At 50.6% G+C, this 22491-nt stretch overlaps 1 protein-coding gene across 1 annotated transcript in view; it reads right to left on the reverse strand.

Annotated features, from left to right (window-relative positions):
• NIPA1 (NIPA magnesium transporter 1) overlaps positions 1 to 17735 on the reverse strand; it is a gene marked incomplete at its 5' end in the record, with an annotated part of 42753 nt that extends 25018 nt beyond the window's left edge. The window contains 3 exons of the mRNA XM_038760644.1: positions 4021 to 4111; positions 5479 to 5526; positions 17597 to 17735. Of these exons, the coding sequence (XP_038616572.1) occupies positions 4021 to 4111; positions 5479 to 5526; positions 17597 to 17735 (278 nt within the window). The remainder of the gene's footprint in view (positions 1 to 4020; positions 4112 to 5478; positions 5527 to 17596) is intronic.
• Between the last annotated feature and the right edge of the window lie 4756 nt (positions 17736 to 22491).

Below are 22491 nucleotides of genomic sequence, written 5' to 3' on the forward strand. Positions count from 1 at the left end.
CGGGCTCTTTCCACTGAGCCACGCTGCTTCTCTATTAAGACTGCGAACCCCCCGTGAGACAACCTGATCACCTTGTAACCTCCCCAGCGCTTAGAACAGTGCTTTGCACACAGTAAGCGCTTAATAAATGCCACCATTATTATTATCATTATTTCCAGGAGAAGAAGGGGGTCCAGGCAGCCAACAGGCGATGGAGTAGAAGTCATCTGGCGAGATGAACCCGAATCGGTGCTAAAACCCGTGTTAATCACCACTTCACCCATCCCAGTAAGTCCTTTTTACCGAATGTGTGTCAAAATAATGTCTGAAAACCCAATGTCTGCAAAGGTAGGTGTCTTAAAGGTAAGAGTGTGCAATCCTAGCTCATGTGTGTATCTAACCCGCGTCTACATCTTTCACAGAGAGGAGCTCACCTCCTCCAAGAGGTCTTCCCAGACTGAGCCCCCTTTTCCCTCTCCTCCTTCCCCTCCCCACGGCACCTGTATATCTATTTGTACAGATTTATTACTCCATTTTACTCGGACATATTTACTATTCTATTTATTTTGTTAACGACGTGCGTCTGGCTTTAATTCGATCCGTTCTGACGATTTCGACAGCCGGTCTCCCCCTTCTAGACCGCGAGCCCGTTGCCGGGCCGGGACCGTCTCTATAGGTCGCCGACTCGTACTCCCCCGGCGCTTGGCACAGTGCTCCGCGCCCAGTCGGCGCTCAATAAATACGGCTGGATGAACTACCACCGGCCCTGCCTCTCCCGGGAGGATCTTGTTGATTCGGTGGTTGGGAGGGGAAAAGCGCGCTTGATGTTTAAGTTGTGTAGAAGCGCTTAGTACTCATCCGGTTGCTCCTTCGTTAAGTGGTGTCATTATGACTCTCCGCCACCCCTTTCCCTCAGCAATCTTACTTTGGGGAAAACAAGGCACAGGGAGGGAGGAAGGGATGGAGGGAGAGAGAGAGTGGGTGTGCGGGGAGGGGGAGGTTGGGAAAGAAGAGCAGCGTGGCTCAGCAGAAGAAGTCAGAGGTCGTGGGTTCTAATCCCGGCTCCGCCACCTGTCTGCTGTGTGACCTTGGACGAGTCACTTCACTTCTCTGAGCCTCAGTTCCCTCATCTGGAAAATGGGGATTGAGACTGTGAGCCCCACGTGGGACAACCGGATCGCCCCAGCGCTTAGACCACTAAGTGCTTAACAGATGCCATCATCATCATCATCAAGAGAGCGGCATCGGACTAAGTTCATTGTGGACAGGGAATGTGTCTGTTTATTAATAATAATAATGGTATTTGTTAAGCACTTACTCTGTGCAAAGCACTGTTCTAAGCGCTGGGGAGGCTACAAGGTGATCAGGTTGTCCCACGGGGGGGCTCACAGTCAATCCCCATTTTCCAGATGAGGGAACTGAGGCCCAGAGAAGTGAAGTGACATGCCCAAAGTCACCCAGCTGACAATTGGCGGAGCCGGGATTTGAACCCATGACCACTGACTCCAAAGCCCGGGCTCTTTCCACTGAGCCACGCTGCTTCTCTGTTGTTACTGTTCTCTTATTGTTATGTTGTACTCCTCCAAGCGTTTAGTACAGCGCTCAGCTCACAGTTAAGTGCTCAATAAATACTACTGAATTCATTCATTCATTCAATCGTATTTATTGAGCGCTTACTGTATGCAGGGCACTGTAGTAGGCGTTTGGGAAGTCCAAGTCGGCAACGTATAGAGACGGTCCCTACCCGACAACGGGCTCCCGGTCTAGAAGGGGGAGACAGACAACAAAACAAAACATGGAGACGGGTGTCAAAATCGTCAGAACAAATAGAATTAACGCTAGAGGCACATCGTTAACGAAATAAATAGAATAGTAAATATGTACAAGTAAAATAAATTCATTCATTCACTCAATCGTATTGATTGAGCGCTTACTGTGTGCAGGGCACTGTAGTAAGCGTCTGGGAAGTCCAAGTCGGCAACGTATAGAGACGGTCCCTACCCGACAATGGGCTCCCGGTCTAGAAGGGGGGAGACAGACAACGAAACAAAACATGGAGACGGGTGTCAAAATCGTCAAAACAAATAGAATTAACGCTAGAGGCACATCATTAACAAAATAAGTAGAATAGTAAGTAAGTCCAAGTAAAATAGAGTAATAAATCTGTACAAATATACATACAAGTGCTGCGGGGAGGGGAAGTAAAATAGAGTGATAAATCTGTACAAATATTCACCCACTGTTGGGTAGGGACCGTCTCTATGTGTTGCCAACTTATACTTCCCAAGCGCTTAGTACAGTGCTCTGCACACAGTAAGCGCTCAATAAATACGATCGATGCTGATGATGATGATTCATTCACCCAATCGCATTTATTGAGCGCTTACTGTGTGCGGAGCACCGTACTGAGTGCTTGGGAAGTACAAGTTGGCAACACACAAATATATATTCAGGTGCTGTGGGGAGGGGAAGGAGGTAGGGCGGGGGGGATGGGGAGGAGGAGAGGGAAAAGGGGGCTCAGTCCGGGAAGGCCTCTCGGAGGAGGCGAGCGCTCAGTCGGGCTCTGGAGGGAGGACGAGAGCTCAAGCTCCAGAGCCCCCCAAAGCTGCACCGACTGAATGAATGAGTCAGGAAGACAAGATCATGGCGGGCCTTCTGATTCCAGACCGCCGCTACCTCCTTCCCTCCTCCTCCTCCTCCTCCTCTCCTTCGCCTAGGAGGTCTCCAAACCAGTCCCCAGTCCCTGGCTAAAACTGCCCACGGTTCTCCTGCATCTCCACCACCAACCGGCCGGTAGTGATCCTTGAGGATCACACGAGGAGGGGTCACCATTAGGTGGGCCAGCCCCGGATCCCGGTATCTCTCCACGCAGCCCTGCCAGTAAGGCGGATTTCTAGGAGACTGCGATCCGGTTGTCCCCCGGGGGGCTCACGGTCTCAATCCCCATTTAACAGATGGGGGAACTGAGGCTCAGAGAAGTGAAGTGACTTGTCCAAGGTCACACACACTGTGAAACTTACAGAAGCCAAGATTGTACTGATTGAGCGCTCACTGGGTGCCGAGCGCCGGACTAAGCGCTTGGGAAGGACAAGTCGGCAACGTATAGAGACAGTCCCTACCCAACAACGGGCTCACGGTCTAAATAGAGATAAATATATTAGTTAAAATAAAGTAAGAAGAACCTTAGGAAAGCTAACATATAAAGTGTCCGGAATCAGGGAGTTGCGGTTGTGAAAGAACTTAAACGTCTTTCAATTCATTCTTCTTCTAATAATAATAATGATGGCACTTATTCATTCATTCGATCATATTTATTGAGCGCTTACTGTGTGCAGAGCACTGTACTGAGCGTTTGGGAAGTACAAGTTATTCATTCATTCATTCAATCATATTTATTAAGCGCTTACTATGTGCCAAGCACTGTTCTAAGCACTGGGGAGTTTACAAGGTGATCAGGTTGTCCCACGGGGGGGCTCACAGTCTTCACCCCCATTTTCCAGATGAGGTAACTGAGGCACAGAGAAGTGACTTGCCCCAAGTCACACGGCTGACAATCGGCGGAGCTGGGATTTGAACCCATGACCTCTGACTCCAAAGCCCGGGCTCTTTCCACTGAGCCACGCTGCTTCTCTTCTAGACTGTGAGCCCGCCGTTGGGTAGGGACCGTCTCTATATGTTGCCGACCTGTACTCCCCGAGCGCTGAGTACAGTGCTCTGCGCACGGTAAGCGCTCCATAAATACAACTGAATGACCGAATCTTTCAATTCACGATTTGTACATTTTTAAAAGAGAGACGCTTCCCTTCTGTTGATGCAAAGAATGGGCCAGCCAGAAATCGGAAAAACGAGGCAAGGGAAACTCTCCACGTAGATTCAAAGTTTTGAGTTTTTAGAGGTACCCTTTCGAGTCTTGAATTTTTCTAATTCGCATGAAAACACCTCTAGGTTTCAAACTAAAAAAACACCTCTAGTTTTCAAACTAAAACGTGACCGCACCTCGGGCCCCCCACGGAAAAGCAAAATTTAAAATGACATCCTCACCCAAACGGAACTCCTAGGGCACCCAGGGGGGTCACCAGCACAGTAGGAACAGCGGTGTAGGCTAGGAAATTTCCAATCTGCCCGAGAGCCACTGTAAAGAGAATCATATAATGGACCATTACAGAAAACTGGATAAGATCTAGTAGTAATTACAATTATCGAGCACTTAAGAGTGGTGCATTGGGCTAGGAGCTTGGGAAATCCAGAATAAAGAAGTGACACGTTCTCCGTTCGCGAGGGGCTTACGTTCTAACTGGGGAGACAAACGTACATTTTATTTTTTAACATTATAGTGGCCAAAAGGAATATTGGAGTAACTCTAAATCCTCGAATGCTGAGGAGGGGAGGGGGATAGCGGCAGGGGAAGAGAGAGAAGGAGGAGAGAAAGAGTGTCTGCGTGTGTTCGTTCATAAGGGCACGAATCGACAGGAGGGATAACTGGTTCGCGGGAAACCCGGGGAATTGGCTGTAAACTCGTTACGAGCAGGGAACGGGTCTCCTATTCTTTTCTATTGGAATCTCTCAAGCGTTTGGTACCGTGCTCGGCAGAGAGTAAGCACTGAATGGATACAACTGATTGAGCGCTAAAACAGTTTCAGTGTTTTAATTCATACCACGTGGCCTAGAAAAATGAAACCATCGAGTTGGTTGGGTTTTAGCCGTGAAATGACTACAGGCTGCAGGCAACAGTTGTTGGCATCTACCGTCGACGAGCCAAACTGAACTGAAACGGGGCTTTAAAATCCACTTGCGTTGAAATGCCGCTATTCCGATCAGCCAGACCGGTTTTTCTTTTAACGTCTTATCCGCGCTTTCATAATTGACAGTTGGAGGAGAAAACTCCGTCGAAAGCTCAGGACATTCGCCGAATGCCCGGCCGGCACCGGGAAAGGGAAAAACACAAGCTCGAAGGCTAATTTCTAGCCCGCGAGGTAGCACCAGTTCTGAACAAACTGTAGCACTGAAATCATCATCATCAATCGTATTTATTGAGCGCTTACTGTGTGCAGAGCACTGTATTAAGCACTTGGGAAGTACAAGTTGGTAACATACAGAGACAGTCCCTACCCAACAGTGGGCTCACAGTCTAAAAAGGGGAGACGGAGAATAAAACCAAACATACTAATAAATCATAAACAACTACGACAGCTATTACTATTTGTGGGAATCGGGGTCAACAACTCGGTATGTGAAATTTCAGGAGATGGCTCTGGAAATCACCCGAACACACAGCGAGTGGGCTGTCAAACACGAAGAGCCGTCTATCCTCGCTGGTGCCGCACAAATTCCGGCGCAAAAACCACTCGCGTAGACAAATGCTCACAACACACACACACACACACACACACACACAAACACATTCGCTTTCTCTAAACAGTTATGACACCCTCCACCCCACCGATCATACACAGAGAAGAAACCCCAGATACCCACCCTCTCCCAACCCCGAGCACTTACTTGCAATTGTGCCAAACCACCAAACTACGTCCTTCAGATAGGTAGTTCCTGTCAAAGGAATTGACAAGCAATTAAAGTAGTACCTAGACGGACTTGAAAAACGAAATTGCATTTTAATGTACCGAAATTTTTAAAATTCCACGGAAGCGGAAAGAATTCACAGTGAATTCCAAGTTTGAACCGAAAAAACCAAAAAATGAATCTACAAAGAGCAGCATGGGAACACATTATGAGGTTAAGACAGACTTTTACAACTCGCCAGGATCGTAAGATATCAGATGTCTCCAGGCAAGCGTATTCATTCCTTCATTCAATCGTATTTATTGAGCGCTTACTGTGTGCTGAGCACTGTACTAAGTGCTTGGACAGTACAAATTGGCGACATATAGAGACGGTCCCTAACCCAACATATGTGGGTTCTTTCCTTAGAGACCCCATGGATGGAGATTACACAATTTCCCTTCGCAGCAGGTTTCACAGTCTTTTATCATCCAAATAATTGGCAAGTTCTTCCTGTTGCCTAACAAAATCTCTCCTGCTTTAATTTCATTCAATCGCATTTATAGAGTGCTTACTGTTATCATCCAAATAATTGGCAAGTTCTTCCTGTTGTCTAACAAAATCTCTCCTGCTTTAATTTCATTCAGTCGTATTTATAGAGCGCTTACTGTTATCATCCAAATAACTGGCAAGTTCTTCCTGTTGCCTAACAAAATCTCTCCTGCTTTAATTTGATTCAATCGTATTTATTGAGCGCTTACCGTGTGCAGAGCACTGCACTAAGCGCTTGCACTGTACTAATTTGAAAAGATAAATGGAGAAAACAAAAAAGATGCTGCTGAGGGCCAAACTGCTTCTACAACTCAGTTTTCCCTCGCAAAGATAAAGACCCTGATAGATGTTTCTTCCCCTCCCCACAGCACCTGTATATATGTAAATATGTTTGTACGTATTTATTACTCTATTTATTTTACTTGCACGTATTTATTCTATTTATTTCATTTTGTTGTTTTGTTTTGTTGTCTGTCTCCCCCTTCTAGACTGTGAGCCCGCTGTTGGGTAGGGACTGTCTCTAGATGTTGCCAACTCGGACTTCCCAAGCGCTTAGTCCAGTGCTCTGCATACAGTAAGCGCTCAATAAATACGACAGTGAATGAATGAATGAATTTTTGAAAAATCTCCCCAAAGTGGGCAACAGAGTTGGTCATTCTGCAGTAATAATAATAATAATAATGGCATTTGTTAAGCGCTTACTGTGTGCGAAGCACTCTGACTCTATCAAATTGGTATTCAAGCTTTCTCCATCATTTCTAGACTGTAAGCCCACTGTTGGGTAGGGACCGTCTCTATATATTGCCGACTTGTCCTTCCCAAGCGCTTAGTACAGTGCTCTGCACACAGAAAGTGCTCACTAAATACGACTGATTGATTGACCGTCTCTATATGTTGCCGACTTGTCCTTCCCAAGCGCTTAGTACAGTGCTCTGCACACAGAAAGCGCTCACTAAATACGACTGATTGATTGACCGTCTCTATATGTTGCCAACTTGTCCTTCCCAAGCGCTTAGTACAGTGCTCTGCACACAGTAAGCGCTCAATAAATACAATTGAATGAATATCCACTTGAGTAATAATAATAATAATAATAATGGCATTTGCTAAGCGCTTACTATGTGCCAAGCACTGTTCTAAGCGCTGGGGGAGATACAAGGTAATCAAGTTGTCCCACGTGGGGCTCACAGTCTTAATCCCCATTTTACAGATGAGATAACTGAGATAACAGACGAGATAACAGAGTAGATACCATAGTAGAAGACCACACACTTTGGGATTTGCTCAACCATGGATCATTTCATGGACGGCAAACCCTGGTAATTCATTCAGTCGCATTTACTGAGCGCTTACTGTGTGCAGAGCACTGAACTGAGCGCTTATGTACTAAGCGGTAATGACACTTTGCTGTGGTTATTTTGGCTGTAATTGGGCCCTTCGTGTACACAAAACCTCGGCGCGGTCTTTGTGACGTGTTCTTTTATAACGAGGGCATTTATTAAGCGCTTACTATGTGCAAAGCACTGTTCTAAGCGCCGGGGAGGTTACAAGGTGATCAGACTGTCCCATGGGGGGCTCCCAGTCTTCATCCCCATTTTACAGATGAGGTCACCGAGGCCCAGAGAAGTGAAGTGACTTGCCCAAAGTCACCCAGCTGACAGTTGGCGGAGGCGGGATTGGAACCCATGACCTCGGACTCCAAAGCCCGGGCTCTTTTCCATTGAGCCGCGCTGCTTCTCTTTTCCCTGCCTGCCCACTTGATCGTTGCGCCCCTGGCCCCAGCAGAAACTGGCAGGGAAACGACAGCGCGGGTGGAGCTGTGTAGACTCCCAACACTACCGTCAACTCCCTCACACGGGCTCTCGGTCCCGCCATCTCGGGGTTGCGGCTCGTCCGCGTAGTTGAAGCGCTCAATAAATACGATTGATTGATTGATTGATTGATTGAAGGGAAATTCCCTCAACGGGGCTCCGAGGGAAGGCGCTCTGCGGTGGAAAGACACTTCGAGGGGAGGAAAATCAATCAATCGATCGATCGATCGTATTTACTGAGCGCTTCCTGTGTGCAGAGCACTGTACTAAGCGCTTGGGAAGTCCAAGCTGGCAACATAGAGAGACGGTCCCTACCCGATGGCGGGCTCACGGTCCAGAAGAGCCACCCGAGGTAAGCACGTTATCATCATCAGTCGTATTTATTAATAATAATAATAATAATGATGGCATTTGTTAAGCGCTTACTATGTGCAGAGCACTGTTCTAAGCGCTGGGGGGATACAAGGTGATCAAGTTGTCCCACGTGGGGCTCACAGTCTTAATTCCCATTTTACAGAAGAGGGAACTGAGGCTCAGAGAAGTGAAGTGACTTGCCCAAGGTCACACAGCAGACACGTGGCGGAGCCGGGATTTGAACCCACGACCTCTGACTCCAAAGCCCGGGCTCTTTCCAATGAGCCACGCTGCTTCTGCTTCTATGTGCAGAGCACTGTACTAAGCGCTTGGGAAGTCCAAATTGGCAACACATAGAGACAGTCCCTACCCAACGGTGGGCTCACAGTCTAAGAGGGGGAGACAGAGAACAAAACCAAACATACTAACAAAATTAAATAAATAGAATAGTTAGGTACAAGTAAAATAAATAAATATTTTTTTTATTAGCAGTCTGGGTGTCACGTCTCCACCGTGGCCTGGTCCACGCCTTCGTTCTTCCTTTCTCGCGGTGAAGACGGGGTGGAAAGTGGCTCATTCTAAAGAAGCGGGACGGCTTAGTGGATAGCGCGCAGGCCTAGGCGTCAGAATCAGAATAATAATAATAATGATGGCATTTGTTAAGCGCTTACTATGCGCCAAGCACTGTTCTAAGCGCTGGAGGGGACACAAGGTGAGCAGGTTGTCCCACGAGGGGCTCCCGGTCTTCATCCCCATTTTCCAGATGAGGTCCCTGAGGCCCAGAGAGGTGAAGTGACTTGCCCAAAGTCACACAGCTGGAAAATAAATGTGGTAATAAATCCGTACGGACATCTATAGTATAGTATAATAAATAGTACATATTTATTACTCTGTTTATTTTACTTGTACATATCTATCCTATTTATTTTATTTTGTTAGTATGTTTGGTTTTGTTCTCTGTCTCCCCCTTTTAGACTGTGAGCCAACTGTTGGGTAGGGACTGTCTCTAGATGTTGCCAATTTGTACTTCCCAAGCGCTTAGTACAGTGCTCCGCACACAGTAAGCGCTCAATAAATACGATTGATGATGATCTATAGGTTGCTCCACGTGGGACTCCCGGTCTTCACCCCCATTTTCCCGATGAGGTCACCGAGGCCCAGAGAGGTGAAGTGACTTGCCCAAAGTCACACAGCTGGAAAATTAATGGAGTAATATGTAGGTTGCTCCACGTGGGACTCCCAGTCTCCATCCCCATTTTCCAGATGAGGTCACTGAGGCCCAGAAAGGTGAAGTGACTTGCCCAAAGTCACACAGCTGTAAAATAAATGGGGTAATAAATCTGTACGGACATATATAGGTTGCTCCACATGGGACTCCCAGTCTTCATCCCCATTTTCCAGATGAGGTCCCCGAGGCCCAGAGAGGTGAAGTGACTTGCCCAAAGTCACACAGCTGTAAAATAAATGGGGTAATAAATCTGTATGGACATCTATAGGTTGCTCCAAGTGGGACTCTCAGTCTTCATCCCCATTTTCCAGATGAGGTCACCGAGGCCCAGAGAGGTGGAGTGACTTGCCCAAAGTCACACAGCTGGAAAATTAATGGAGTAATACATAGGTTGCTCCACGTGGGACTCCCAGTCTTCACCCCCATTTTCCAGATGAGGTCACCGAGGCCCAGAAAGGTGAAGTGACTTGTCCAAAGTCACACAGCTGGAATATAAATGGGGTAATAAATCCGTACGGACATCTATAGTATAGTATAGTATAGTATAATAAATAGTACATATTTATTACTCTATTTATTTTACTTGTACATATCTATCCTATTTATTTTATTTTGTTAGTATGTTTGGGTTTGTTCTCTGTCTCCCCCTTTTAGACTGTGAGCCCACTGTTGGGTAGGGACTGTCTCTAGATGTTGCCAATTTGTGCTTCCCAAGCGCTTAGTACAGTGCTCTGCACATAGTAAGCGCTCAATAAATACGATTGATGATGATCTATAGGTTGCTCCACGTGGGACTCCCGGTCTTCACCCCCATTTTCCAGATGAGGTCCCCGAGGCCCAGAGAGGTGAAGTGACTTGCCCAAAGTCACACAGCTGGAAAATTAATGGAGTAATATTTAGGTTGCTCCACGTGGGACTCCCAGTCTTCATCCCCGTTTTCCAGATGAGGTCACCGAGGCCCAGAGAGGTGAGGTGACTTGCCCAAAGTCACACAGCTGTAAAATAAATGCGGTGATAAATCTGTACGGACTCCCAGTCTTCACCCCCATTTTCCAGATGAGGTCATCGAGGCCCAGAGAGGTGAAGTGACTTGCCCAAAGTCACACAGCTGTAAAATAAATGGGGTAACAAATCTGTACGGACATCTATAGGTTGCTCCACGTGGGACTCCCGGTCTTCATCCCCATTTTCCAGATGAGGTCCCCGAGGCCCAGAGAGGTGAAGTGACTTGCCCAAAGTCACACAGCTGTAAAATTAATGGAGTAATATATAGGCTGCTCCACGTGGGACTCCCAGTCTTCACCCCCATTTTCCAGATGAGGTCACCGAGGCCCAGAGAGGTGAAGTGACTTGCCCAAAGTCACACAGCTGTAAAATAAATGGGGTGATAAATCTGTACGGACTCCCAGTCTTCACCCCCATTTCCCAGATGAGGTCACCGAGGCCCAGAGAGGTGAAGTGACTTGCCCAAAGTCACACAGCTGGAAAATAAATGGGGTAATAAATCTGTACGGACATCTATAGGTTGCTCCAAGTGGGACTCCCAGTCTTCATCCCCATTTTCCAGATGAGGTCACCGAGGCCCAGAGAAGTGAAGTGACTTGCCCAAAGGCACCCGGCTGATGGGTGGCGGAGCTGGAATTTGAACCCATGACCTCCGGCTCCCGAGCCCGGGCTCTTTCCACAGAGCCACGCTGCTTCTCACTGAGAAGGACCTGAGTTCTAATCCCGGCTCCGCCAACTGTCGGCTGGGCGACTTTGGGCAAGTCGCTTCACTTCGCTGGGCCTCAGTTGCCTCATCTGGAAAATGGGGATTAAGACCGTGAGCCCCATGTGGGGCATGGATTGAATATTTCAGCTTGGAGCTGCGAGTCGGAGTCATTAAATCCTGGTTGCTGCTCAAGCGCTTAGTACAGTGCTCTCAAGCGCTTAGTAGAGTGCTCTGCACACGGTAAGCGCTCAATAAATACGACTGAATGGAGTACCCAAAGATGAAACTCTCCTCTGCTGCATTATCAATGTTCTGAACCACCTCCTTAGTACAGCGCTTAGCACAGTGCTCTGCACACAGTAAGCGCTCAATAAATACGACCGAATGAACGAAGCTCCTCTTCCACCCTGGCATCTGCCGCTGTTCCTGTTCACGACGATCCGGATCTCGAGATCCTCCTCGTGACCAGGAGAAGCAGCGTGGCTCAGTGGAAAGAGCCTGGGCTTTGGAGTCCGAGGTCGCGGGTTCAAATCCCACCTCCGCCAACCGTCCGCTGGGTGACCTCGGGCGAGTCACTTCGCTTCTCTGGGCCTCAGCTCCCTCATCTGGAAAATGGGGATGAAGACCGGGAGCCCCCCGTGGGACCGCCTGATCACCTTGCAACCGCTCCAGCGCTTAGCACACAGTAGGCGCTTAATAAATGCCATCGCTATTATTACGATTATCCTGAAAAACCGGAAGGTCGCCCACATCCTCAATGGAGAAGAAAACACCTTCCTCGGCGATTTCAGGTATCGCCATCTTGGAGCCGCCGGAGACGGACATCGCATCGTCATCATCATCATCAACCGTATTTATTGAGCGCTTACTGTGTGCAGAGCACTGTACTAAGCGCTTGGGAAGTACAACCTGGCAACATATAGAGACGGTCCCTACCCAACAGCGGGCTCACATCGTCATTTCCAGACTGCTCCGAGTTTACCGAACGGGGGAAATCAAGGGCCGAGACGCCCCCGTGGGCCCCGGGGCTGCTGGGGAAATCGAGGCACTCGCTCCCGGCTCTGTCCGTTGCCTCGCTCTCGGAGGTCACGGAGGCCGAGGCCCGCTGGAGGCTACCGCGGCCTCGGGAGGGATGCCCGGGACGCGGGCGTAACCACGGCACTGGTTGGCGGCGTTTTAATAATAATAAATAATAATAATATAATAATAATTATAATAATATAATATATAATAATAATGTCTCTGGTATTAAGCGCTTACTGTGTGCCAAGCGCTATCCTAAGAGCTGCGGTAACCGTTTATTCTGCAAGTTATTCGTATTAACGCCCGTCTCCCCCTCTAGACTGTAAACTCGTTGAGGGCAGAGAATTTATCGTTATAACGTTCTCTCTCCAGCTCCTCGCACACGTTAAACTCTTGATAAATTCGACGGAATGAATGAATTCATTCACTGACGATGCACGAATGAATGACTTGCATCTACACCAGTTTGGAACATAATAGTAATAATAATAATAATAATAATAATAATAATAATAATAATAATAATAATGGCATTAGTACTTCCAACTTGTACTTCCCAAGCGCTTAGTCCAGTGCTCTGCACACAGTAAGCTCTCAATAAATACGATTGAATGAATGAATGAATTTATTAAGCACTTACTATGGGCAAAGCACTGTTCTAAGCGCCAGGGAGGTTCCAAGGTGATCAGGTTGTCCCACGGGGGGCTCACAGTCTTCATCCCCATTTGACAGATGAGGCAACTGAGGCCCAGAGAGGTGAAGTGACACGCCCAAAGTCACCCAGCTGACAATTGGCGGAGCCGGGATTTGAACCCCCGACCTCTGACTCCAAAGCCCGGGCTCTTTCCACTGAGCCACGCTGCTTTCCCTACATACTAAGTAGGTACTAAGTGCTTAACAAGTAATAATAATAATAACATTGGCATTTATTAAGCGCTTACTATGCGCAAAGCACTGTTCTAAGCGCCAGGGAGGTTCCAAGGTGATCAGGTTGTCCCACGGGGGGCTCACAGTCTTAATCCCCATTTTACAGATGAGGCAACTGAGGCCCAGAGAAGTGAAGTGACTTGCCCAAGGTCACACAGCTGACAGTTGGCGGAGCCGGGATTTGAACCTGTGACCTCTGACTCCAAAGCCCGGGCTCTTTCCGCTGAGCCACGCTGCTTCCCCTACAAAGTATGTACTAAGTGCTTAGCACTGCACACAGTAAGCGCTCAATAAATACGATTGATTGATTGATTGATTAACAAGTAATAATAATAATAACATTGGCATTTATTAAGCACTCACTATGCGCAAAGCACCGTTCTAAGCGCTGGGGAGGTTCCAAGGTGATCAGGTTGTCCCACGGGGGGGGCTCACAGTCTTAATCCCCATTTTACAGATGAGGCAACTGAGGCCCAGAGAGGTGAAGTGACACGCCCAAAGTCACCCAGCTGACAATTGGCAGAGCCGGGATTTGAACCCCCAACCTCTGACCCCAAAGCCCGGGCTCTTTCCGCTGAGCCACGCTGCTTCCCCTACAAAGTATGTACTAAGTGCTTAGCACTGCACACAGTAAGCGCTCAATAAATACGATTGATTGATTGATTGATTAGCAAGTAATAATAATAATAACATTGGCATTTATTAAGCGCTTACTATGCGCAAAGCACCGTTCTAAGTGCTGGGAAGGTTCCAAGGTGATCAGGTTGTCCCACGGGGGGCTCACAGTCTTAATCCCCATTTTACAGATGAGGCAACTGAGGCCCAGAGAAGTGAAGTGACTTGCCCAAGGTCACACAGCTGACAGTTGGCGGAGCCGGAATTTGAACCTGTGACCTCTGACTCCAAAGCCTGGGCTCTTTCCGCTGAGCCACGCTGCTTCCCCTACAAAGTATGTACTAAGTGCTTAGCACTGCACACAGTAAGCGCTCAATAAATACGATTGATTGATTAACAAGTAATAATAATAATAACATTGGCATTTATTAAGCGCTTACTATGCGCAAAGCACCGTTCTAAGCGCTGGGGAGGTTCCAAGGTGATCAGGTTGTCCCACGGGGGGGCTCACAGTCTTAATCCCCATTTTACAGATGAGGCAACTGAGGCCCAGAGAAGTGAAGTGACTCGCCCAAGCTCGTGCAGCTGACAGTTGGCGGAGCCGGGATTTGAACCCGTGACCTCTGCCTCCAAAGCCCGGGCTCTTTCCGCTGAGCCACGCTGCTTCTCTAACAAGCACCACAATTATTAGCAGTAGTAAGCAATGGAAGCCAAGCAGTCTCTTCTCCCGGGATTCGACTACCTCGGTTTTGGAGTCGGAGGTTACGGGTTCAAATCCCGGCTCCGCCAACTGTCAGCTGGGTGGCTTTGGGCGAGTCACTTCACTTCTCCGGGCCTCAGTTCCCTCGTCTGGAAAATGCGGATGAAGATTGTGAGCCACCCGTGGGTCAACCTGATTACCCTGTAATCTCCCCAGCGCTTAATTGTACATAGTAAGCACTTAATAAATGCCATTATTATTATTATTATTATTATTATTATTATTACCACCCCTACTTACTTTCCTTTAACCAATGAGACTGGTGAGGCGACAGAAATGCCAAAGACATCCTACAGCGGGGAAGAACACTACATATACCAGATTTACAGTGGTACTAAATACATCCAGAGTGACTAAGCGCCCGGTGACTGTGAATTTAAAAGAACTATTTAAAAAATGGCCCACTCAATTTATAGAAAGCTTTTGAAGGCAAAACTGAGAGTCCTGGTTTCCCCTTTCCCAGAGCAAAACTCCCAAACTCTAATAACGAAAACAGAAATGGATTTTTCACCAAGTTCCCAAACACGGGGAACGAATGGGGAGAGAATTCAGATTTACAGGGAACTTAAAAGGAGATTTTCCCCTTCGAGAGTGCGAGCCCGTTGTTGGGCAGGGACCGTCTCTAGATGTTGCCAATTTGTACTTCCCAAGCGCTCAGTACAGTGCTCTGCACAGAGTAAGCGCTCAATAAATACGATTGATTGATCCTCTAGCTGCTCCCTTTCCAGCTCCCGAATGGAAAATTAACATTTTCCAATCTTTGTACCTTATGAAGGTCTACGAGGGAGGAGTTTTGTTCCGTCTCCCTCTTCTAGACCGTGAGCCCGCTGTCGGGTAGGGACCATCTTCTATGTTGCCGACTTGTCCTTCCCAAGTGCTCAGTCCAGCGCTCTGCACACAGTAAGCGCTCAATAAATACGACTGAACGAATGGGTGAATTGCTTCGGGACTTTCATTCCCGGATAACAGTGGGACCCAAGTTAATTGACGGGATGAAGTCACCAAAGCAACCAACAGGCGAATTACACGAAACTGCTTTTTTTAACATTCATCTGGAGAAGCAGCGTGGCTCAGTGGAAAGAGCTTGGCCTTTGGAGTCCGAGGTCATGGGTTCAACCGTCAGCTGGATGACTTTGGGCAAGTCACTTCCCTGGGCCTCAGTTCCCTCCTCTGGAAAATGGGGATGAAGACTGTGAGCCCCCCGTGGGCCAACCTGATCACCTTGGAACCTCCCCAGCGCTTAGAACAGGGCTTGGCACATAGTAAGCGCTTAACAAATACCAAAATTCTTCTTCTTCTCTGGGCCTCAGTTCCCTCAGCTGGAAAATGGGGATGAAGACTGTGATGCCCCTGTGGGACCACCTGATCGCCTTGTAACCTCCCCAGCGCTTAGAACGGTGCTATGCTCATAGTAAGCGCTTAACAAATACCAAAATTATTATTTTTCTCTGGGCCTCAGTTCCCTCACCTGGGAAATGGGGATGAAGACCGCGAGTCCCCCGTGGGCCAACCTGATCACCCTGGAACCTCCCCAGCGCTTAGAACAGTGCTTGGCACATAGTAAGCGCTAAATAAATACCATTATTAGCAGGAGTATTTTCAAACACCGGTGGAACCTCCCACCTCTTCAAGCATCGGCGCTGCTCCAAACTAAACCGTGGGGGCTCGGTTTGCAGCAGTCATTCATTCGATCGTATTTACTGAGCGCTTACTGTGTGCAGAGCACTGTACTAAGCGCTTGGGGAGGACAAGTCGGCTCCTTAGTAGTCAGGCGATTTTCCGGGATACTCTCCTAGCCGACCCGTCTTCATCTATTCAGTCGATCGTACTGGTTGAGCGCTTACTGTGTGCGGGGCACTGTATTAAACGCTTGGGAAGAACGAGTCGGCAACAGACAGAGACGGTCCCTATTTATTTATTTTACTTGTACATATCTATTCTATTTATTTTACTTTGTTAGTATGTTCGGTTTTATTCTCCGTCTCCCCCTTTTAGACTGTGAGCCCACTGTGGGGTAGGGACTGTCTCTATATGTTGCCAATTTGTACTTCCCAAGCGCCTAGTACAGTGCTCTGCACATAGTAAGCGCTCAATAAATACGATTGATGATGATGAACGGGCTCGCAGTGTAGAAGGGGGAGACGGCTGACCAAACGACACGTGCGGCCGGGTGTCCGGTCGTCGGAACAAATGGGATTCCAGCTCGATGCCCATGACGAAGACAAGAAATAGAGGGGTCAATTTATTTATTTATCTCACTTATACCTATCTATTCTATTTATTGTATTTTGTCAGTATGTTTGGTTTTGTTGTCTGTCTCCCCCTTCTAGACGGGGAGCCCGCTGTCGGGTAGGGACCGTCTCTATGTGTTGCCATACTGAGCCCCTTCCTTCCTCTCCCCCTCGTCCCCCTCTCCATCCCCCCATCTTACCTCCCTCCCTTCCTCACAGCACCTGTATATACGTACATATGTTTGTACATATTTTTTTACTCTATTTATTTATTTAATTTATTTGTACATATCTATTCTATTTATTTTACTTTGACAGTATGTTTGGTTTTGTTCTCTGTCTCCCCCTTTTAGACTGTAAGCCCACTGTTGGGTAGGGACTGTCTCTGTATGTTGCCAATTTGTACTTCCCAAGCGCTTAGTACAGTGCTCTGCACATAGTAAGCGCTCAATAAATACGATTGATGATGATGATGATGCCAACTTGGACTTCCCAAGCGCTTAGCACAGTGCTCTGCACACAGTAAGCGCTCAATAAATACGATTGATGATGACCGTCTTCTATGTTGCCGACTTGTCCTTCCCAAGCGCTTAGTCCAGTGCTCTGCACACAGTAAGCGCTCAATACATACGACTGAACGAATGGGTGAATTGCTTTAGGAATTTCATTCCCGGATAACAGTGGGACCCAAGTTAATTGACGGGATGCAGTCACCAAAAGCAACCAACGGGCGAATTACAAGAAACTGCTTTTTTTTAGCATTCAGCTGGAGAACAGTGCTTGGCACATGGTAAGCGCTTAACAAATACCAAAATTCCTCTTCTTCTTCTTCTTCTTCTCTGGGCCTCAGTTCCCTCATCCGGAAAATGGGGATGAAGAAGGGTGTGGATGGGAGCAGGCGGCTACCTCGTCTCTTGGCCCGGACGATTCCCTTCTTCTGCAGGACGAAGGTGGATCCGTTCACCAGGCTGGACACGACGGCCACGCTGAGGCCGAGGGACACGGCGGCCGGGCTGGGACCCCCGGGGACCCCGGGACCCCCGGACCCCCCGGGACCCCCGGGACCGCCCGGCCCCTCCCTGCCCACGCTAGCCATGCTCCACGCCTTCCCTGCTGGGCGGGGCCGGCCGGGCCCGCTGGCGCATGCGCACACGGCTCCAGGCCCGATCCGCCCGGCGCATGCGCACACGGCTCGAGGCCCGATCCGCTCGGCGCCTGCGCACGCGGCTCCGGGCCCCGATCCGCTCGGCGCCTGCGCACACTGCTCCGGGCCCCATCCTCTCGGCGCCTGCGCACACGGCTCCGGGCCCCGACCCGCCCGGCGCCTGCGCACACGGCTCCGCGACCAATCCTCCCGGCGCATGCGCGCGAGGCTCCGGGCCCCGACCCGCCCGGCGCCTGCGCACACGGCTCCGCGACCAATCCTCCCGGCGCATGCGCGCGAGGCTCCGGGCCCCTATCCGCTCGGCGCCTGCGCACACGGCTCAAGGCCCGATCCGCCCGGCGCCTGCGCACGCGGCTCCGGGACCGACCAGCCCGGCGCATGCGCATGCGGGACCCTCCGCCCGGAGCATGCGCACACGGCCCAAGGCCCGATCCGCCTGGCGCCTGCGCACACGGTTCCGGGCCCCATCCTCACGGCGCCTGCGCACACGGCTCCGGGACCGATCCGCCGGGCGCCTGCGCACACACCTCAAGGCCCCATCCATCCGGCGCCTGCGCACACGGCTCCGGGCCCCATCCTCTCGGCGCCTGCACACACGGCTCCGGGACCGATCCGCCCGGCGCCTGCGCACACGCCTCAAGGCCCGATCCGCCCGGCGCCTGCGCACACGGCTCCGGGAGCCATCCTCTCGGCGCCTGCGCACGCCGCTCCGGGCTCCGATCCCCTCGGCGCCTGCGCGCACGGCTCCGGGCCCCATCCTCTCGGCGCCTGCGTACACGGCTCCGGGACCGATCCGCCCGGCGCCTGCGCACACGTCTCAAGGCCCGATCGGCCCGGCGCCTGCGCACACGTCTCAAGGCCAGCTACGGCCGGCGCCTGCGCACACGGCCCCCGTCCCCATCCGCCCGGCGCCTGCGCACACTTTTCAAGGCCCGATCCGCCCGACGCCTGCGCACACCGCTCCGGGACCGATCCGCCCGACGCCTGCGCACACCGCTCGGGGACCGATCCGCCCGGCGCCTGCGCACACGCTTCAAGGCCCGATCCATCCGGCGCCTGCGCACACGGCTCCGGGCCCCATGCTCTCGGCGCCTGCGCACACGGCTCCGGGCCCCGATCCGCCCGGCGCCTGCGCACACGGCTCCGGGCCCCGATCCGCCCGGCGCCTGCGCGCACGTCTCAAGGCCCGATCCGCCCGGCGCCTGCGCGCACGACTCCGAGGGCGATCCTCTCGGTGCCTGCGCACACGGCTCCGCGACCAATCCTCCCGGCGCCTGCGCACACGGCTCCGGGCCCCGACCCGCCCGGCGCCTGCGCACACGGCTCAAGGCCCGATCCGCCCGGCGCATGCGCGCGCGGCTCCGGGACCCGATCCGCCCGGGGCCTGCGCACACGGCTCAAGGCCCGATCCGCCCGGCGCCTGCGCATCATTATCGTCATCAATCGTATTTATTGAGCGCTTACTATGTGCAGAGCACTGTACTAAGCGCTTGGGAAGTCCAAATTGGCAACATATAGAGACAGTCCCTACCCAACAGTGAGCTCACAGTCTAAAAGGGGGAGACAGAGAACAAAGCCAAACATACTAACAAAATAAAATAAGTAGAATAGATATGTACAAGTAAAATAAATAAATAAATAGAGTAATAAATATGTACAAACATATATACAGGTGCTGTGGGGAAGGGAGGGAGGTAAAATGGGGGGATGGAGAGGGGGACGAGGGGGAGAGGAAGGAAGGGGCTCAGTCTGGGAAGGCCTCCTGGAGGAGGTGAGCTCTCAGCAGGGCCTTGAAGGGAGGAAGAGAGCTAGCTTGGCGGCTCCGGCACCGACCCGTCCGGCGCATGCGCATGCGCACACAGCCCCCTCCGCCCGGAGCATGCGCACACGGCCCAAGGCCCGATCCGCCTGGCGCCTGCGCACACGGCTCCGGGCCCCATCCTCTCGGCGCCTGCGCACACGGCTCCGGGCTCCGATCCCCCTCGGCGCCTGCGCACACGGCTCAAGGCCCGATCCCCTCGGCGCCTGCGCACACGGCTCAAGGCCCGATCCGCCCGGCGCCTGCGCACTCGGCTCTCCGAGCCCGCCATCCCTTCCGGACGCCGGAGTGGTCCGGCCCTCCGGGTTTTTCCGACGACCGGAGCCGAAGGGGCCCGGGCGGGCCGAGGAGAGAACGAAATCCTGGCGCGGATTTAGGACGGACAACAACGTCCGCTGCCTACCATCTACAACAATAATAATCAATATAATCATAATAACGGCATTTATTAAGCACTTACTACGTTCCAAGCACTGTTTTAAGCGCTGGGGCGGTTACAAGGCGATCAGGTGGTCCCCCGGGGGGCTCCCATCTTCAGCCCTATTTTCCAGATGAGGAAACATTTATTTTCCTTGGACATATTTACTATTCTATTTATTTTGTTCATGATGTGCACTGAGCTTTAATTCGATTTGTTCGGACGACTTGACATGTTTGGTTTTGGCGTCCGCCTCCGTATGTTGCCAATGTGTCCTTCCCAAGCGCTTAGTACAGTGCTCTGCACACAGTAAGCGCTCAATAGATACGATTGAATGGATAATAATAATAATTTTGGTATTTGTTAAGCGCTTACTATGTGCCAAGCACTGTTTTAAGCGCCGGGGAGGTTACAGGGTGATCAGGTGGTCCCACGGGGGGCTCACAGTCTTCATCCCCGTTTTCCAGATGAGGGAACTGAGGCCCAGAGAATAATAATAATTTGGGTATTTGTTAAGCGCTTACCACGTTCCAAACACTGTCTTAAGCGCTGGGGAGGTTACAGGGTAATCAGGTTGTCCCACGGGGTGGGGGGGGGGGCGCTCACACTCTTCATCCCCATTTTCCAGGTGAGGGAACTGAGGCCCAGATAATAATAATAATTTGGGTATTTGTTAAGCGCTTACTATGTGCCAAGCACTGTTCCAAGCGCTGGGGAGGTTACAAGGCGATCAGGTGGTCCCACGTGGGGCTCACAGTCTTCACCCCCATTTTCCAGATGAGGGAACTGAGGCCTAGAGAATAATGATAATTTTGGTATTTGTTAAGCGCTTACTATGTGCCAAGCACTGTCTCCCCCTTTTAGACTGTGAGCCCACTGTTGGGTAGGGACTGTCTCTATATGTGGCCAATTTGTACTTCCCAAGCGCTTAGTACAGTGCTCTGCACACAGTAAGTGTTCAATAAATACGATTGATTGATTGATTGATTGATTGGGGAGGTTAGAAGGTGATCAGTATGTCCCACGTGGAGCTCACAGTCTTCATCCCCATTTTCCAGGTGAGGGAACTGAGGCCCAGAGAAGTGAAGGGACTTGCCCAAAGTCACCCAGCTGACAAGTGGTCTCCCCCTCCTAGACTGTGAGCCCGTTGTTGGGTAGGGACCGTCTCTGGATGTTGCCAACTGGTCCTTCCCAAGCGCTTAGTTCAGTGCTCTGCACACAGTAAGCGCTCAATAAATACGATTGATTGAATGAATGAATGAAGCGGCGGAGCCGGGATTTGAACCCGTGACCTCTGCCTCCAAAGCCCGGGCTCTTTCCACTGAGCCACGCTCCGTCTCCTCCCTGATCTCCCTACCTCTGTTGCCTGCATCATTTTTAGAAAACTGCTTTTTATATCGTTTCCCCACCCGCTTCAAGTCCTCCAAAGGTAGGTGGGTAGGCCCTCCTCTCGGTATAATAATGATGACATTTATTAAGCGCTCACTATGCGCCGGGCACTGTTCTAAGCGCTGGGGAGGTTACATGGCGATCGGGTGGTCCGGTCTTCATCCCCATTTTCCAGATGAGGGAACTGAGGCCCAGAGAAGTGGCGTGACTGGCCCAGAGTCACCCGGCGGGCAAGTGGCGGAGCCGGGATTTGAACCCGTGACCTCGGACTCCAAAGCCCGGGCTCTTTCCGCTGAGCCGCGCCGCTTCTCTAGGTATCGAGCTGAAACTTCGGCCCATTTTCGGTCCGCTTTCTCCCTCTTATTTCTCCAATCTGTTCTTCCGCGACCCCCCATCTTGCGCTCTTTGTTCCCGTCAAACTTTCCCACCTCTCCCGCTCCTGACCTCTTCTTCCTCCTGCCCTTCCACCTTCCTGGAATGTTCTGCCCGTTTGGAATTTGCGGGGCCTTGCGATTCTTTGGGCAAGTCATTTAATAATAATAATAAATAATAATGATGGCATTTATTAAGCGCTTACTATGTGCCAAGCACTGTTCTAAGCGCTGGGGAGGTTACAAGGCGATCGGGTTGTCCAGTCTTAATCCCCGTTTTCCAGATGAGGTCACTGAGGCCCAGAGAAGTGAAGCGACTTGCCCAAAGTCACACAGCTGACAATTGACAGAGCCGGGATTTGAACCCATGACCTCTGACTCCAAAGCCCGGGCTCTTTCCACTGAGCCACGCTGCTTCTCTTAACTTCTCTGTGCCTCAGTCCCCTCATCTGGAAAATGGGGATGAAGACCGGGAGCCCCCCGTGGGACAACCTGATCACCTTGTAACCTCCCCAGCGCTTAGAACAGTGCTTGGCACATAGTAAGCGCTTAATAAATAATAATAATAATAATGGTATTTGTTAAGCACTTACTATGTGCAAAGCACTGTTCTAAGTGCTGGGGAGGTTACTAGATGAT

Source organism: Tachyglossus aculeatus, chromosome 18, assembly GCF_015852505.1.
Source record: "Tachyglossus aculeatus isolate mTacAcu1 chromosome 18, mTacAcu1.pri, whole genome shotgun sequence".
In the NCBI taxonomy this organism is placed as follows: domain Eukaryota; kingdom Metazoa; phylum Chordata; class Mammalia; order Monotremata; family Tachyglossidae; genus Tachyglossus; species Tachyglossus aculeatus.